The 19985-nt window shown below is 42.8% G+C and overlaps 1 protein-coding gene across 2 annotated transcripts in view; it reads right to left on the reverse strand.

Moving 5' to 3' along the window:
- BCLAF1 (BCL2 associated transcription factor 1) overlaps positions 1–19985 on the reverse strand; it is an 850362-nt gene that overhangs the window by 387793 nt on the left and 442584 nt on the right. For both annotated transcript variants that reach the window (XM_069606756.1, XM_069606757.1), the window contains exons 7-8: positions 10221–10305; positions 9451–9626 (exon numbers count right to left, since the gene is read on the reverse strand). In XM_069606756.1, coding sequence (XP_069462857.1) covers positions 9451–9626; positions 10221–10305 — 261 coding nt within the window. The remainder of the gene's footprint in view (positions 1–9450; positions 9627–10220; positions 10306–19985) is intronic.

Genomic DNA, 19985 nt, shown 5'->3' on the forward strand with positions numbered 1-19985 from the left:
AATGGAGCGCCCCTACCCAAAAATCAGGACAAGTAGACAACACTATCGGCACAAACAGGTAAGCGACAATCTGAACGCTACGACCTTCAGAGACTTACCCCTGGCCAAAGATCTTCAGGCGATCATTATGGCATCAATGGGCATATCTATTGCCCCTTTTATTAAGCTTTACAAACACATTAATGAAAACATTAAAGACCTCACAACACTGACTGCACTTCTCAACACTAACCTAACCGATGTTGAGAGGAAGGGTATTGTCTGTAAAGAAGTCTTAATTACCTTAAGCAGCAAAATGGATTCCATGACAAAGATTATTTCTGGCCAAACCAAAAATAACAATGAGGACAAAAAACTTCTTGCAGAAGTAGCCAAAGAAGCTTTGAAACTTCAGGACAAAACCTGAGCACCACAAGCAAAATACTGATATGGAGGTAGATCATTCTGGCATTGCCCTACAAGATAAAGAACAGGTGTATGTTTCAACCACAGTCGAAATCAAGCCAGTTCAAGTTGACTGTGGTCCGACGGCAATGCCTCCTGTAACCTGTGACTCAATAGCAACAAATGGACTCTTTACGCTCCCTCAACCAAAACCAACGAAGACCACGGTTCTTATGGAGGATGCTCACGACAGCTTGTGTTGCTTAACGACAAAGACTGCATCGATCGCAGGTGCCAATTTGTCACCCACAGTTGCCTCGTCTTCTAATGATTGCTAATGCAAAAACCAAAAAATTACAGTTAATACCAATGTCCTGGCTGACCAACTCGACACAGGTCTTCCCCTAAACGCCGACTCTGCTGCGTTAGACGGTCCTGTTAAGGACTCTGTACGGCCAGATATATCCTCATTTGGCGAGGCATTGGAAAACAGTCGCCAATCTAGCAATCCCGCCCTCTCAAACCTTCAAATGCCTTCATCGAGCATTACTTCCTTGATCCTCGGCAAAAGCGCAAAAGACGGCAATGATGTAACAGGCCCGGTTGACGTGAGTTCCTCTAAGACCTCGGGGCTCTTTGATATCTTTAAGGGATCTCAACATTCAGTGACTCCAATTACCACCTTTGCTTTTGGAAAAACCCAAGCCACCAAAAATAAAATTAAAAAAAATCCAAAAATCAACCAGCGACCAAGACGCAGCGCAGAATTTTTCTGGAGCCATTTCTGTGCAACATAAAAACTGTAAATCTAACTGTCCACAATAATACTGGGTGCAAGGAACCTATTCTTCAGAAACCGAAACTGGTGTTTGAAGCCTTAAACTCAAACGTCGATTTTACTCCTACTGACAGGTCCTAGAACGACGAATCTGACCTGATCAATCTATCGACATACGAGGATGAAGAGGTCCCTCAAACAGAGCAGGCTTGTCTTTCGGCCAAGAGTTTGGCCTCTGACTCGACTGAAATCGTGCAATCAAACCTATGCAGCATCATCCCAGTCAAGCCCTTACTTGTTGAGTCACCAAGGGCTCCCTTATCACTTAACCCACAGACAACCTGTACGTTAGTGAAACCAGCCATGTTGGCCACAAACAAGAACGCAAAAATGGGCTCCCTTTTTGACAATGGAGGAAAAGTGAGCGAAAAATGATGGCCATGAAGGTTCCTGTAACAGATTGCGAAACCCAACCATCTAAGGCAACACATGCCTCCTAAAAAATCAACGAGATGTTAAACTTCCATTCGAGGCCTCCTATACAAGACTTATCCAACCTTTGCGTTTACACTTCTGATGTAACAGTCTACCATAAAACGTAACATGACAAACGCTAAAATCACGAAAAAGGTTTCGGTATATGAAAAACTGATTCTGGAAAGAGTAAATTCATCTGACAATCTGATTTTAAATTTTCAGTATATAACTAGGCTCTTCGAACTTGTGCCTTGTTGGAGAACGATTCTTCCAGACGACCTGAAAATTGTGGAATTCCACTCTGAAAGAAGAAACGATACGGTGACTCTGCATCTTGATTCAAGAATAATACGAGATATATTACTGGAAGCAGGATCAGCACTGTTTTCCTTGGGATTTGACTTCTACTCAAAGCCTCAGGTTGCTTCACCACCGGAGCCCTCAGTAAATGGTGTGTGCACCAAAGTCCCAGACAATCCTGTGAGGACACCTACAATAAACACAAAAGAAAGAGCCCAAGCACGTTGAGAGTCTCCGGCATTATCAGAAACAGACTCTACATCTAAAATCAGCTGACGAGCAGATAAAAATAACCATTGAAGGCTCAAGTACAAAGTTTGACACAGCTTCGCGTGAGGCTTCGACTGGAGGTACATCTGACAGTGGAAACTGGGAATGGCTAGCTTCTACCCTTAACAAGAAACAGAGTAAATAATGCCAGGAACAGTGTGAAAGCCAGCCTATGACCTTTCGATCTTGGGATACGTGTGGTTACACCCATCTGTTTCACACACCATGGATGTGCGACCTGGACTTGATAGGTCTTCAAGAAACATGGCTAACTGAATGTCCTGTCCCACCCCTGTTTGAGATAGCTTTAAACCCTGCGCTCAAGCCACTAAAAGGAAGACCAATGGCTGGGCTTCTAATAGCAGACAAGGAATGTCTCCCCTTACATTCAGACAGCCAAAGTGATGATACCCGGTCCTCGCGAGCCTCAGTGCCTGTACATCATTAATCGTTACTGGAACCAGCCCGCTACCGGAATTGTACCATTCATTGATCAAGTGACCACCATTATAGACACAATACTAGAAAAGGCATGTGTCGCACAAATAATCTGTGGTGATCTAACCATCGACTGTCTGAAGGCCAATGAACTAGCTGCCCATAAATGCCCATATATGGGGTTTCGCAAACGGACTCCCGCAAACTAACACTCCTGAATGGGAATCTGTCTGGCGACATCCCAGCTAACCCCACATGGAGCCGAGACCAGCAGTCCTCAACACTGGACTACTTTGTTTCCGAATCCTTCTTAAAAAAGGCCAGTCACTTAGAGGTCACCAAGACGGAGCACAGAGACCATGATATGCTGAAGATGACCTTCAACATCTATAACACAACTCAAACATCATGGCCTCACGCTATTTCCTATTGCTCTGGAAGGATAAGATTAAATCTCACAACTACTGATGTCCATTTGATTGTGTCCACCATGCTATTAACACCGGAAGTGATAGAATATCAGCATCTTTTGTCTCAATTTTCAGAACACAAACAAGGCCTCAAACAACGTAAGATGCACCACAAACATAAGTTTGATATTCAAGTGTGGCAGCAAACGATTGTTGTGTGGAGAGTTAAAAAAGTTAGCTCTCGAAGATAAAGGTCTTTACCGTGCATGAAAAAAACTTGCAGTGCAGAAATACAGAAATTGGACTAAGGCTCATAATGCGGTTCTGTTACAGAACGACTCTGAGGAAATGTTGACAAAACTTGAGAACAAAAACTACTCTGAATTTTGGAGCCTTATAAACAATCTGGCTGCCCCTCAGGGTGCACTTCAAGCTTCACCCATTTCTGAAGAAAACTGGGTGAAATATTACACAGAAATGTTTAGCACTATCAAAGCCGAAATCGAGAAAAACTGAAAATCTGGCGCTGTGGGAGCTGAAGTTCGACAAAGCCGACAACCTGAGTTCAATTAAGAAATCCAGTCCCTCGAGAGCTCCGGGACCAGACGGCCTCACGAATTACACTCTAAAACTAAACCCCGGATGCATGGGCAAACTTTTGCATCAGACTGTTCGAAAGAATAACTAAACGTGCGACACCAAAATCGTGAAAAATGCCATTATTGTACCCATTTTTTAAAAAGACAACAGATCAGATCCGAGAGACTATCGACCCATTGCCCTTCTCGAGGTACTGGGAAAAATTCTATGCAAGCCAACTACAACAAATGCTGCTAGCCTGGTCAACTGAATGCAACCACATTGACTGTCGGCAAGCTGGCTTTGGGAAAGGCGTCATATGTGGCCTTAATACTCTCCTGTTGAACCTACTAAAAATGGAAACCATCAGAACCAACGCTACAATCTATGTGGCAGCAATCGATTTTTCACATGCTTTCGACAGTTTAGATCGTCAAATTTTGTGGGATAAACTAGAAGCCTGGAAATGTCCATCTAGCCTTCTTGCTGCAATGAAAGAATTGCACTCTAATACGACCATCCAAAGTAGACTGGACCGAGGGGTCACTATCGTCACCAATTAAAACTTATAAAGGCGTGAAACAGGGCTGCCCTTTGGCTGCCATTATCTTCAACCTCTTTATTTCAGATATCGGTGACACATTCAACCTAGTGGCAGCTTTTCCTCCCAAAATTCATAGATCACATAGGCTGGCCTATATATGCAGATGACCTAACCCTTTTAGATGCCACGCCTATTGGACTTCAACGTAGGCTGGATGCTCTAGAAACGTATGTCAGCAAAAATGGGCTTGGTATCAATAAGCAAAAATGCGAAGTATTGATCCTCCGTAATTTGTCAACTCACAAAAGAGGAATCAAACAGCCTAGCATCTTGAAAAAACAACTCTTAGAACCTCGCCTTACATTAAGTACTTGGGCTCTTTGATAAATTCTAACATAAATGATGGTCCATGGGTCGAGGCAACAAAAAGGAAATTTCAACAGCTAGCCTGCCAAGCCAGCCCCATTAACATAAAATGTGTAACATTTTCTATAAAGCCTATGCTAGATTTCTATCGACAAAAGGCTGTTCCGGCACTTATCTACGGTGCAGAAAATATGTTTGGTTGCCCACATGACTTGTGGAATTCACTGGAGAACAACTTCTGCACCAGAGCGTTGCACCTTCCTAAGAGTTGTCCCACCTGCAATATAAGATACAAACTGGGCCTGATATCTATACAAGCTAGAGTGTGTTGGAACATTCTAACCCTCTATAGGAAGACCTTAATTTCAAATCCAGTACCACAATTCAAAATTTTACATAAACCAAACACTGATCCGGACTATACGGTTCTCTACAAATGGAGTAAACTATGTCTTAAAGTACTTGATGCTAACAATATAAAGATCGCAACATTGCTGGAAAATCCAGACTGCTGTCCTGACCCAGTTTTCAGTGCGACAGAGGAACTATAAAGAGGAAGACTCCTTCCCTTTGACTGGTGTGACCAGTCCCAAGACAAACGTTGATTTGAGACGTCTCGTGAGGTCCTGTAAGGAAAGCTGTTGCCCATTCCAAGTGCATCATCGTGGAAAGGCCAAACTCGTTCAAGTCTTTGCTGAGCCCTCAAGGACACTCCTTAGACCCAATCCAACCTGTCCAGATGCCCTCAGCAGAGTGTGGGGCCTGTAAGAAGCAAAGAAGATTGACCGGGAGAATCGGGTCCTTTGTTGGTGCTTTAGAAAAGGCGCCAAAAACCGCACAGAGAAGTTGCTGAATGCCGCTCCGGAGGTCCTCTCCCAAGAATGCTACTGAGAGATCCCGTCCATTGTCCAGCCTTTTGTCATCAGACCAAGGAATCCAGGTCGGGTCCAGCACTGCCACATCGAGGAGAATCCAGTCACAATCTTTTCTTCTAACCTAAGGTACTGTGGGGAGAAAGGTATTGCTTACCTTGATCCGTGAAGTCACTTTGGAGTGCACATAGATGTGACCAGGGTACCCCCCTCCTACTCCTCACTCAGGCCGCTGCCTGTGTGCATTTATTGAACCCTTAACAGGGTCTCCAACGTTAGTTTAATCTTGCTACATCATAAAGACTAGAGACTTTAAAGTATCCACAGGAACTTTTCATATTCTGCTGCTTGTCAAGATTTTAAGCCCTCTCCGAACTGCCTTTAGCTTGCCTTTGCGTTTTGAACTAAAAAGACTTGCGTGCGAATAAACTGCCCCTAGAACCTTAAGCTTTGTTGGTATGACACTAAGCAACTATTTTCCTTCCCAAAAGTCGCCATCTTATATGTGTATGCAGAGGAAATGTCTTTACCGTATTTCTGCTGAGATTTGCGAGTGCGTGTTACCACCGATAATACGATAGAACTGTCACTACTGTCAAAAGCTGCAACAAATGTAGCCGCAAGCATCTACAAACTAAGCAGTGGCCTTTAAAAAGTAAAGTGTTTTGGTTTATTGTGCCAAGTAATTTAAAGTGAACCTTGTGCAAATATAATAAATCTATATTTTAATATACATTTATGTGAAAGTGCTTCTGTGATGTGCATTTCTAACTAGGTTCGGTGTACTTACCTATAGCTCACATCTTCCTTTTATGATAAGCCTGACTGCTCTGCCACTCTGCCACAGTTCCGGCAGTAGTACAGACTGATAAGAGTTAGGGGATCTACAAACCATTAGGATAGTTTTGTGAAGTCCTAACTTCCAGAGGATTTTTGGAAACCTCCCCTAACAATGCAGTTACTGACTGAGGACATTTTTGCCTGTAGTTCAAACACCTTGGTGAGTCTTACGCAGCACAAACGCTGTAGACTTTTTGACCTTCATGGCTTACTTCAACCATTACCTTTCCTTTCTTGTCTTCACTGTTTTGTGTGACAAAATTCTGCATGATTCACAAGTGTTCTCCTTGTGGTACTGTGGAAGACATGTTACACAGGCAGTGTTTATCTGTTCAAAAGGAACCCACTGTTGCATTCAGGACAAAACATATATGCTCCATCTGCTCTGCAACCAAAATGCATACTTTTAAGGCACTTTGCATTGATACACAATATTTTGCCTGGGTTTCCAATACAGTCTACTTCCAATATTTTTCTTCCAAGATATCATTTTGTGACCAAAAATGATCTGAAGATAATCACTACTTTAAGAAGGGGCATCATGTACCATGATAACACCCAGTACAAAACCAACTAAAATGCGCAAAATACTGCAGGCAAACCACTAAATGGTGGACTATGCACAGAATGTTAATCTAAAATGGATTCACAGGCTGCAAAAAGCTTGGCTTCCAACAATAAGTTTAAAAGCCATTGTAAATAACTATCTATTTAGACCTCTAAGTGTTTCGCGCTCCACTAATAACTAAATTGTGATTCTAGTGTATTCTGTGAAGGTATGTCCTTCGATACTTAGCCCAGGCTGAAAAAGTTATATGATCTAGAAATACATTTCTGTAAGCTGTTATATCACAGTAAGTACTTTTATCCAAATTGGTATAGTTTAATTAGTGCATTCCCAAGTGGTTATACATCGAAGACCAAAACTTAGAAAGTAAAATGCATATAATTCAAAAATCCTGTTATGGATGAAACAAAAAATACCAACAGTTCTCTGTTTAGAACAAAAAGGATTTGGTTGCACTTGTTGGTTTGCAAATTCAGTATCTCCAGATAATTCACGGATGGATTCAGTTGGTTTGTGAATTCCGTATTTCCTATTAGTTCACAAATGGATTCAGTTATCGGTTAATGAAATGGATATATTAAGTCACTGTTGCTTCACAGTTCAAGGTTGGCTGAATTACCAGTTCTGGGGTCAAAGGCTTGCAGTCACTGTTACTTCACAGTTGGAGGTTCGCTAAGTTTTGAGTCTAAACTAATCAGAGGTAATTGGTCACAGTCTAGGCCCTCTTATATTTCAGAGTTATCGCAGTTCCATTAAATCTGTTAACCAAGTGTTAACTATGTTGTTCCATTATTTGTTCTGTTGCCCAACACGTGTTTCACCGTCTGGTTGGTGACGGGTCTTCAGGGGTTAGTACGGTTTAGAGGTATACTGATGCATGGAAACAAATATGCAAGATATTCATCAATAATGCTATGCGTTATGTATCCTTAATGCTAAGCCATTGTAACCTTTAAGCTAGGAATGGCTAGCACGGAGGTTTTGCCATTTTAAAGTCTGAGGCGGCCCCCTTGAGTTGAGGTAACAGTGCGTACCAGCACTGAAAGATACTGATTCTGCTCTGTGCCTCTTATGGATTCCTCATTACTCAAGCAAGACAGCTTGAAACCTTACACACATTTCATTACTGGCTTGTATTTTGGACAAGTACTAGAGCCTTATCTTCAGACACCTCAGTACCATACCACAGAATAAGGCAAAAGATGTTCGCCAGGGAGAGTTTTCCGAGGCACTTTGCACAGGTTGACAGAGGTAACAGCTACATAAAAATGTTTGACCAAACCAATACATCTCTTGGATCCAGTTGCATACGAAGGAGGCCGCGGAACTCGTGTAACCAGAGGGTTGCTAGGGGAAAACAAAAATCCACACAACCACGATTCGATGCCTTTTTATTGGACCAACTGAAAATATGAAGCTCAGTTGGTAAAAGGCATTAGATTTCAAAGTTGCATGCATTTTATCAGATTATGGTCACACAATTAAAAGAGGAGGTTTGTGGGCATGTTTGAGACAGTGTTGTGTGAATAACATGCCAATATTGGAAACAGAATTCCCAGCACTGCAAGAATGTTGAATTTAAAGAGTACAGAAATGAGTCTGCTCTGACCCAAGATGTATTCTGTCCATAAAGTAGAAGTTCTAAGAGTGAAGTCCATGCATACTCTGTTGAACAACGTATCAGTGTTAGAGCCAACATGCAAGGGGACAGTGCAATGATACTAGTCAAACTTTAAAGCGATAGCACATCTTTTAGAAATGCCCGAGAGCCTGCCTGATAGTGCAGGCATTACCCAAACAGGTTAGGAAGGAGTGCGACTAGAAGGATCCAAAAATTCAAAATGTTTCGAATTACTAGCCTGCTTGCCAAATAGGTAAATTGTTAATGCTACATGGCATTATAAATGACTTTTTCAGAGGAGAATTGCCTAGCATTTCGGTGCGGGACTGCTCAGTTGGGTGTGACCAGACTGGTATACAATTTGATATTTCTTCTTTTCCTTTGTGAAAGGTATTGAGCTAAAAGGTGGGGTTGTAGACCCTCCTGAGTGGGAACCTACCCATAGAACAGGTTATTTGCCTGGTCTCGGTAGAGGGGCTCCCAGACTTGTGTATGAACCTCAGATATGACAGACTCAAAGAAATAATTCAGGGTGGAAAGTAAACCGTACAAAATTATAACTAGCTATAGTTGATGGCGTATCATGGCTGCCAGTTAGCACTAGAAAAAAAACCCAAAAAATGGTTTCCAAAATCCTTTAGGTGCCTGCAGTCACAAACCCATGGACCGTGGTGTTAGGAGTTGAAGACGTGTTGGATAAAGCATATCAAACCAAAATTCTTACATAGACCTCCAGAAAATGTACTGCACTGGCGTCCAACCTCACCGTGTGGCTTTGATAATGGGACACACCAATTTGTCATTTTTGTCTAAGTAAGCCTTACTAATTCATAGTTGGAGCCCTCACTCGCTATAAGCTGTGCAAAAGACAGATATTTTTGCGTTAAGGCACTCAACTTAATTCTTTAAACTTAATCATGCAATCCATTATAAAACTTGAAAGCAGATAAGCCAACAAAGGTGCAGAAATGAAAACGAATTAAATATTTTAAAGGTCATTCACCTTTCTTCTTTGTATAATTTGAGCTCTTTGTAGTCCCTCTGCAGCTTTTCTTGCTTCCTTGATCCACTTGACTCCCTGGAGCCCTTAGAGTTGCCTCTCTCTTTGCTTCGGTTTCCCCTGCGGCGCCCCACTTCATGCCGCTTATCGGTGGAGGAGCCCTTTAATTTTTTATCAGTCTATTAAAAAGGAACATAACGGCACATGCATTTGAGGATAAGAACAGAGAACAAACAAAGCAAGCACCACAGTGGGTTCAGATGAAGGCCTTGGGGTGGGGGATGGAAGAGCATTGCCTCTATGTCTCTTAGCAGACTGCTTTTATTCTTACGATAGGCAATTTACACAGAAACAGCTTTTCGCTGATAGCATTAGCAACACTCGCAGGAAAATACACACAGGAGTACTCAATCAGCAAACAACTATTACTGTACAAATGTGTGTTCTGCTAAAGTAGCAAAATGATAGGGGATGCCATTAAATAAGTGCAGAGTTGCAACATGCAGGCAAGAGTGGTTGACAATGCCTCCCAACTGTTACTCCATTCTTTTTAGAACCAGGTTAGTCTTTCATGTTTGCGCAACAGTAAAACAGCAAAGATAAAAAAATTGAGAAAACATTTCACAGTCTATCAAGAGAGCAGGTGTGTTCCTGTTATGCTGTGATCGTTCGCATAATGACTTATTCAACTGTAACAAAACACAGAACTTCGGTTTAGATCTGCACACTGAAACACTGGTGTTATGCAAAACATTTACTTTTCAAATCCATACCTTGGGGGCCATGTCTTTGAAAACTTTTTCTTCGCCTGCTAGTCGGGTATGTTTTTTTAGGGTACTTGGGGAGATGTCAATCCTCCTGAAATGCACATATACGTATGTTAACCACACCAAAACAAACATTGAAACATAATGTGCAACATACATTATCTTAATTGAAAAACTACTTCAAATTCCAAAGTTCATAGAAATGAGCATCTTTGACAGGATGGCTAACCAGCTTAATGCAGGAATAAAAACAAAAATCTGATCAAACAAAAATCTGATCAAACGGAGGCTAAACAACTTCCAGGTATCTGATATCGCCAAATGAGCAGCCATTCCCTCGAAAGAAAGAGTAGCTAATACATAGTGTGGCGTAAATCTAGATGGCATGCAAAATATAACTTTTTGTCCAATGCATAAACTAATTATGCTTTTAACGTCTTCTAGAGGCATACGAATGCACTCTCATCACATAGTGCAAATATCCAAACACAGAAATAATGTTTCCCAGCAATTTCAATACCTGTCAATGCAAGACATGCCTGCAGATGTACATGCAGCCCTCACATCAGTACAAGCCAACCAAACAACGATTCACACCAAGAAATGCATTTACCTCAGCTTGGACAACTAAGCAGAGTAGCAGTAAGTCAGAAAGGGTTTGGAGCATAAGAGGATAGATGATTGCATTGCTGCACAAAGCAAATAGGAGAACATGATACAGGAAGGTTCGTTTGGGGGCGGGGGGTGCAACATAGCACCAGACAGAAGTGGAGAAGAAATGGGGGCGTCCAGAAGCAGCTTTGAGTGAAATAAATGGTACTTAAGCAGATGTGTAGGTGGGCAATAGCAGAATTTATTTTCCTCATACTTAAGAGCAAATGGCAGAGGGGTGGTATGGGGGTAGAGCACACAACCACTTCAAGTCTATATGCTTATGAAATAGGGACCCACCAGACTTATTTTAGGTAGTGGGCTATTTCAAACAGTTATGAATGAGAAGAAGCACTCGTTCGGAATAAAGCACAAAAAAAGATAGGAGGGCTAATGGAATATTTAATTTTAAAAGTATGTGCCAGTGCGTCCGCAGTTGGTATTAGGCCAAATGGGGACATTTAAAGCATGCCCTCTGTTAACAGTCATAGGATGTGTGATGAGCCCTAGGGGAACCGGGTTAAACGTGCACTTTGACCAGACTCAAGAGCATTAATGAGCTAATTCCATAAAACATCTGGTGGCCTACTGTCTCATGCAAAGGAGCAAAACTGCCCATCAATTTTAATGCCTGCCACAGAGATCCATCTAAATTGAGAGCTAATGGTTTATGGGTTTGCAGGGAAATAAGTAGAATGTATGCCGAAGGCTAGGACTTTAAATGGTAGTATCAAATAGGATTACGTGGAAGAATGCAGGAATAATAGTACGGGACTCCTGGAGCTTCTGGGAGGATAATGAGTTTACTTCAAAAGAATGCTTATTTATTTCTCTCCCACCATGCCTAAAAGTGTTTATGGAAAGCCTTGCACAATCACCATTTTGGGTTAAATGTGTTTCTGTCATATGGTCTGAATAATAAACTGAGTTAGTCATAAATGATAAATGTATTATGTGAAGTACGTCATAACCGATGAGGGAAGAAGATCACACGTCACAAGGGTTGTACTTTTTGAATGTATCCAATGGGGTTTTAGAGTTAGGAGATTTAAATTACTTTGTTTTAGAGTTGGCCAATGGAGGGTTGGGGATGACGACATACCAAACTATTTGTGATTATTGTTAATTGTCTAACTGGGTTAAACTAACCTTGCTGTCATTCAGAAATCTGGTTCGTTTTCAGTGCCAAGAATGGACTAGGCACTCCCGATCGTTAGCATGCAATAAACTTGCGTTTCTGACCAAATGCACTCATTTCTTTGCGCAAGCTGTACTTTCGCACTGGAATCCTTGCATTAATTTTCGTTCAGGCAACTGCAGCTATTCGATAGATCGCTGTTGGAACCAAGTCCCCCACGAAGAAAAGTAGGCCACAGATGAACCAAAGAAGAATCCTGAAGCTGACCAGCATATACTCCAGTGCTGTCCCGGCAAAGCCCTGCTCCTCTGCCTGATCTCAAGAAGACCCTCATCGGTGCTTCAACCCATGGACCGGTGGGGAAAAACCAGACTCAACCCCATCTCTAGGATCTGTGCCTGCTAAGCCTTGCAAAGTGTCCCTGCAACCACCGGTGGACTGACCAGCTGTCTGCAGGGCTACCTCGCTGCAGTCGTTGCCATTTCAAGTACATCACTGGAACTTGGAGGATCTTTAGCTATCGAACAAGATGCATGCTCCTGCATTTTCAGCCTTTTTGCATTAACGGAAGCTGTGCTGGGCTTGATCATGTGTTTGTCGCCTAAAGATCACCTGTCAATAACTGACTCTGGAGACTCCCATTGCAACACTCCTTGAGTCCTATGAGGTGTCCTGAGGTGGTCTAACATTCATCTTTTCTCATTTGGGTTCTACTGAAGGCCATCTGGAACAGATTATTGTGCAGCGCAACTGACCAAAACTAAACCCAAACATTGAAAGTGACCCCTGCATCCGTGAACACTCGGCCTTCCCTGACCAGACCAAGCACAGAAGATTGAATGCCCAACGAATTCCGGAACCCCAGCAGTGGTCTCTGGAAGAATCAGAGTCAGGGGGGTACACAGGCATAAAGTCCTGTCCCCAATTCACTCGTTCCTGACATTGGTTGGTGGAGGCCCAGTCATGGAAAAGACTGGGATTGAGTGATTCTATTTTACTGAACTTTTACTTTTTCAGTCTTATTAATCAAACACTGGAACTGCCAATCTCTTAATAAATCTACCTGAAAAGTATCAACTTACAACTGGTGACTTTTGGGCACAAAGCTCCAAACCATCTTAAGGTTGGACTTTATATGAGCTAGGGAAGCTGTTCTAGGATAATCCTGAAGTTGTCCATTTCTAAAGCATACACGTGCTTATCTGTGTTTCACTGGTTATTGAATCAAACACTATACTAGTTCTCCTAGTAGTGAATATATAGATTTGTTGTTTAAGAGTTGTGTGACAATATTTGAATAAGGTTTTACTTGCTTAGTGTGAAATCTAAAGGCTTGATAAACGATATTTCTATACTTGCCTATTTAACTAAAATGATAGGCGTCGCTCTGTGTGGATTCGTTGTAGGCCTAGACTACATCCACACCCTTCCTGAGACTTGCCGCTCTACTACCTTACCTTGATTGGGTTTGGCTAACCTCTCAGTGTCTACCCTGTTCACCATAAAAGGATGGCCTCCCTAAATCCTCTCTGGTGATGAATTTGTAAATCTATCTTAACGGACAGGAATTGGGGACCTCCCATTTGCCACCTTCTGCCCCCTCTGGGGAAGAAAGGCTCCGACTTCCACTCTGGTAGACCTCGTACCATAGGATGAGAGGGGTCCCCATACTCTGACAACGTTAGTGTATGGACTATCACAATGTTAAATGAAGCATCTTCTGCTCTCAATGAGTGAAATGCTCTGATAACATTAGAGTCTTTTCACATTGAGATACAGTAACCTTTACATCGCTTTACATCCCCGTTTCACAGACGAAGGGCATGCATTGAATGGTAGTACAGCAGTAAGCAAAAGCCTATTGTTTTCGATCATGTTACAATTTGTATCATACAACATACTCTGTTAATTTACCTCTATAAGATCCAATTATAACAATCGACATGTGTTTGTAATATTGCATTTCTGAAAAAAAGTCCCCAATTATCAGGGTAAAATTAGGATGGGCCCAGACCCCAGACAAGTAAGAGTTCATATCAACAGTAGTGCTCAAATTAAACGAGTAATTCCATCTGTATCCAATACCAAAATATAGCAGCAATGGTAAAATTTGAGCTACAATCTGTGAAAGAAAATAATCAAAGGGATTCTATTTTGCAACAGTTTAAGGTGCATTGTATGGAAAGCAAGCAAGGGAAAAGATCGCAAGGGAAAAATACCACCAGGGAAAGTAGCACTGGAGAAACTAGCATTAAGGCAGAAAACATTGGGAAGAGCAACAGGGAAGGGAATTAAAGGAAATTAACAGAAAAAGAGGCAGTGGGACAGAGAAAACCGAAGAAACAATCATTAGGAAATAAAGCCACGAAACAACAATTTGATGCAGCAAATGACAGGGATTTCACGCCAACAATACCACTCATTGCAATGCAGACTATGTATCACAGCTCTTTATTACTACCTGTACCCATGTGGCCCAAACAAGTAAACACTGGTTCACTACCACAACTGATTGGCTGCAGCAGCAGCATGCAGGAGGCAGCACTGCCTTAAGCAGAGTGGAACAAAAACTCTGGTGACCATAGTGCATGATGGCTTCAGCCACAAATACAAATTCAGGGAAAGGTTGTAGGAATATGAGCACAATCCGAAACAAGACCGGCGAGTAAGATACATGTAAGATGTATGCACCAGGCCAGGGGCTGCAACACTTTGCTCTCCAGATGTTTTGGATTACAACTCTCAATCAGCCCGAGCCAGCATAGTCAATGGTGAGGGATACTGGTGTTGTATTCCAAAATATCTGGAGAGTCATTTTTGCAGGCGCATGCACTGGGCCAGATCACCTTTTGATATGTCAGGATGTGTCGTACCACCTGGATGTAAACCAAGGAACAAACTGCAAGTCTACTGTAATTTTTAAGAATTTGCAATGTCTGATACTCAACAGTACACAAACATTTACACATATATACCTAAAAGGTACATCACATAACCAGAAATGTAGCTAGAGATTCAATTGAATACATGCGTTGATTTTACTTAGCTAATTAAACAATGGCACTGAATGTTTTTCTTTTAAAATGACAATTGAAATTAATTTCTGGTTTCAGCCTTAAAAAAATAAAAGTCAACAAACATTACAAATACATTAAGGTTACAATGCAATTTACCATGTATGCAAAATGTAAAACATCTTTCGCATCAATCGAAAAAATCATGTTAACTAATAAATCACAATTAATTACATTAAAAGCAAACAGAATGTGTCAAGCCCATAAATAACCACAATCATTAAAAAAACAAATAAGATTTAAAAGTTGCAATTAAATAAAGACATGTAACAAAATATATACAAACTGAAAAGTAAAATACATTCTAAACACAACAAATAAACTTATACCGAGGCACACTATATATTGGAATCCATAAAACAAAACCAAACTAGCAATAATAATCTAAACACTAATACAATGTACATAAAATGACAAATAGAAAAAAGATTTGAAAATATTGATAAAAAATACAACTTAAATATAAATACATAATTCACTAAAACCACATTTGTAAACCAAAACATTCACCCCAACAAACAAAATAAGGGTGAGATAAGGTTACCATGCTAGATTCATCATTAATATACTTTAAATTTCACATAATGTGCGCTATAACCGTAACGTTTTTTTAATCTATTTTTATTACGATTTAAAAACCAAAACAAGTTTGTTGGTTTTACCTTCACTTTTTACATTTATTTTTTTCTCCAAAAATATAGGGGATACATTACTCACCGTAATCGTATTACGGATGCTTGTATCTGTACACCCCTTTTTGACGCAGGCCGGTTTGGCGCGACCGCTTCAGCGCGGTGGCCAGTTCGGTGTGCCCATTTTGGCGCAGAAGCTTTTCTGGCGCCCATCGACTTGGCGTGAGGGACGTTTGGACGTGGCTGACATTGCAGCCACGTCTAAACGCCCTCACGCCAAATACAAATGGATTGGAAATGGAAATGGCAATCTGTGTGTGGCATGCACATACTTGACCTTGGCACTGAATGAGCAGCACATGGCAAATTCTGTACACTCAACACACACTCCCTCCTGTCTGTTTCGGAGGATATGGACAAATGTAGATCTATTGCGCAGAGCACGCTGAGGCGCGGGGGGGCTGCGGTTCTGGGCATGCAGTGGGGGGATTGATGGGGGAGGGGGGGGAGCTCCAACCATGGTGTGTACTGCCTGACGGGGAAGCCCACGTGGGGCTGAGAGGGTTATGCGCTCGTTTTAAGGGGGAGGGGTTGAAGAGCAGCTCAGTGGTGGAGTGTGGGGACCATGGGTTCGTGAAATGGCTGCACATGTGGCGTCGAGGGGGCGGGGGTAGCTGCAGACCAGGATATGCCCCTGGGGACCAGGGGGCTACAAGGGTTTGCTGGAGAACGGGACCCTGTGAAACCAGCCCTACTGTGACAAGACCACACAGACCAAGAAGAATACAAACCCACGACTACACACTCAACCCGAGAAGATGGAGTAATGAGGCTCAAGCCTCGGTATCCAAAAAATCACCGCTGATGGATAAAAATCTATCAGCAAGAAGAAGAACAAGAGGAGGGTATGAGGCTGCCATATAGATGTGCCTTCGAGTTCCTGCCACCCAGGTTCTGCCACTCTCCCTGCACATCTGCTGGAGTACCCATCATCGAGTGTGGCTGGAAGATGAGGTCACCGGGTGCCTGGCTCGCGCCCTCTTGCAAGGGGTGGTCCCTGCTATCCTTCCTACACAGATACGTGGAGGCAATGAGATGAAGAGAACCAAGCCCAACTAGCTTCCCCAGTCACTGCAAGCACTCCCCAGCTCGGTCTTCGCTACGAAATGCTAATTATATATCATGATATTTACAGCCAAGTTGGGCCCATCCAAGGTCTGCTCAAACAATGCAGACCCAACAGGTCTCTTGCTCTGTCTTTACCCTAACACTGCAAACGCAGAGAAAAATAGCAAGTGCTCTTGGCTGGGTTTATATAGCGGTCTCCGTTACAGACAGTCTTGGTGGTTTCATGGCGCTGTAAATAACAAACACTAGCACTGCTAACATAATGCACTCGCATGCTGACTTGGGAAAGATAAAAGGTTGAGCCTGCTCTTTGGTGCTTCACAGTCGCATCATTAAGCGCTCAACTAACTGAGCTACTGCCAACAGCATATAATGAACACTGTAAAGTCAGAAAGCAACAACTATTTCCCACGCTCCTAGAGGCCCTTCCGCTTGTGGTGTGCGCTATCTGAATACCATCTAGTTAAGTGAACCACGTGACTATGTTCACAATATGAAGAGACGTTTGCTGTTATCCACCGATGAAAGTGCAAACGCCATGTTATCTTTGACAGTCAGGCAGTAGCTTGGTGGGTTGGGCTTCTGCCGTGAAGACCTGTATACCGCCTGCAGGTGTAAAGCATGCTACCGAGGTCCATAAAGTAAGTAGCAGTGATTCTTGTAGCACACTGAGTCCCATGATCCGAGCACGCAGAGAAGGGGGGCAGGGGGGAGAGGTGTTTCTGTGCGTGCGCTGCTGGTGTATTCTGCACAAATGATTAACTGAAAGCATTGGCACCCTGTGCACAGACATGGAGGGAAACGTTGGGGGACTTTGGGGCAAACAAACACCACATGGGGGCGTCACAGAGCAACATCACAAGTCCATTATTTAGCTGCGATTATTTCAAGTCTGAACTTGTTTTTTTTGTGGTTGCAGCAGCTCCTACATGAATGTAGAGGTAGGATACGTGTACGGAACATGGCCCTAGGCTCGCTGCTCACAATGCAGCAAATACCTGTGCCAAAACATCCCTGCATCGAACTGGTCAAGCCGAAACGGGCTCACCAAAATGGGCTCTGCGGCCAGTCGGCCGCTCCGAAATGGCCGTGCCAAATCGTCCTGCTCCGGCTTGTATCTGCTTGGATTCACATGCTCATGTAAAGCGTCCTCATGTAAAGCGTTTTGGATTAAAGCGCTATATAAATCTAAATAAATACAAATGCTATGCATAGGCCGACAACTAGTGAAAGCGGCGCAGTATTACAGTTTATTTCGAAACGGGACAACGACAGGGCGTGCCAGTAATACTATCCCTAGTGTGACACCCACTGTACCCATGGTCCTTCACGCGTCTGGGTCCCTCAGATTATTTGGTTCTGACATGAGGTGCGTGAAGTGTATCGTGAGTACAGGTGTATCCAAGCAGATCGATAAAAGCTCATATAACATCTATGCACCTTCTCTCAAGGAAGGAAGGGTGGGCACATGTGAATCTAAGCAGATACAAGCAACAGAAATACGAGTATAGTGAGTAATATATCCCTTCTGAGGCTTGTGGATTCTGCCTAGATCACATGCTATGCATAGATTAGCGAGCAGTGTTAGGAGAAAGCGGTGGGTCGTGAGAAGGAGCAGCACAAATGGATGTTTTAGAACCGTTGTCCCACCTGTGTATCTGCTTTAGAATGGGTGTCAATGCTGGATTTTGAGGACTTGATTTTTTTTAACCTGGAGAAAGTGGGACCCTTTTTTGCTCTCTCTCATGTATTTTAATGTGATTTTATACACTGTTTCTTTTGGTTGTGGAGTCTGACAAACTCCATAGGCTGCATTGTTTACATTGTGTCACACAGCACCTTCAGTGCAGTGGCACAGTTCCAGATTTCCCAAAGGTTTAGATACCTTCTCTGGGATACACTATCGTTTCCAAGAGCAGTAAAGTGAAATTGACTTTACTTACCATTGTAACTTTCTAGACCCAGCACAAATCTTACAATAAAGTGCTGGAGGTGTTACCTAGTATCCACTTTGTCTAGTTTCTCATGTAACATTTTTTTGTGTTACGCTTTTCGCACTGAATGGCTGGTGGCAGTGGTTTTTTTTGAACTACCATGGTGTGCCTTTACCGCGGGCTGCGTTCGCAGCTACAGTAAAGCACCCACAGGAGTCATCTTTGTCAAAATGGTGCCTGGTGGTCTTTTTTCGCCATTTCATTGGGGAAAGGTCCTTGAGATTTTCTCTGCACGCCAAACCAGGTTTGGTCTCTTTGTTCATTTAGCCTTTTGACGGGATTCAGGAGTGAGACTCTCCTCTGGCTCCAGAGTGTCTGGGGTAGGCACAAAGTGAGGGAGGTGCCCGAATATCCCTGTGCTTAGTCTCCAAGGAGATCCAAATGCACTCTTTGATGATTGGCTTGCTTACTGTCCAGCAAGGACAGCCACCCTGCTGGGTGACTGACAGCTAGGCTGGAATGAATGGGAGAGAACTGAATAAAAGACCTCGAAGAGGACGCCTGCTGCAACTCCTGGACCGATGGTTTGCCCGGTGAAACCCTGCTGCAGTGCCGAAACACCAAGTTTGCATCGACAGAGGAGCCCCTGCACTTCTCCCCTTGAGTTGGTGAGACCAATCAACTCCAAAGTAAGCCACCTGGACATCCATCTCGGAGCTGGTTGAATTTCCACAGAGTTGCTCCTGGAAACAGTATAGCCAGGGAGAAGAACACCAGATTTTGTGCATTGCTTTTAAGCTGTCTTAGAGCTTTTGGAAGATCCTGCGGACTACGAAGAAGCAGGACTGACCGAGCCTGAGACCCCTCAACAGAGTGCAGGACCCATGAAGCAAGGAAAGACCATCTCGACAGCCAGGAACCGCAGTGGTGCTATTTGCGGGAGGAGCTGAAACACTGAACAGCCACTGAAAGTGAAGTTTGCCGGTTGCGAATTTTGACTATCCCAGGGCATTGCACTAAGGTACTGTAAAAAGTCTGAGAGAACTTACCTTTTACTGTAGAGTGCTTGCAACTTCTACAACTCACAAGCCTAATCAGCTTGTGGCACTACATTTGATTCTTCTTTTCATCAAAGACTCCTAAGAACTCGTGCAAAGACCTTTTCATTTACTTACCAGAAGTGCTTCATCCTATGCAAGACTTTTGCCCATTGA

This window comes from Ambystoma mexicanum, chromosome 4p (genome assembly GCF_040938575.1).
Source record: "Ambystoma mexicanum isolate Mex_15411 chromosome 4p, UKY_AmexF1_1, whole genome shotgun sequence".
Lineage (NCBI taxonomy): Eukaryota > Metazoa > Chordata > Amphibia > Caudata > Ambystomatidae > Ambystoma > Ambystoma mexicanum.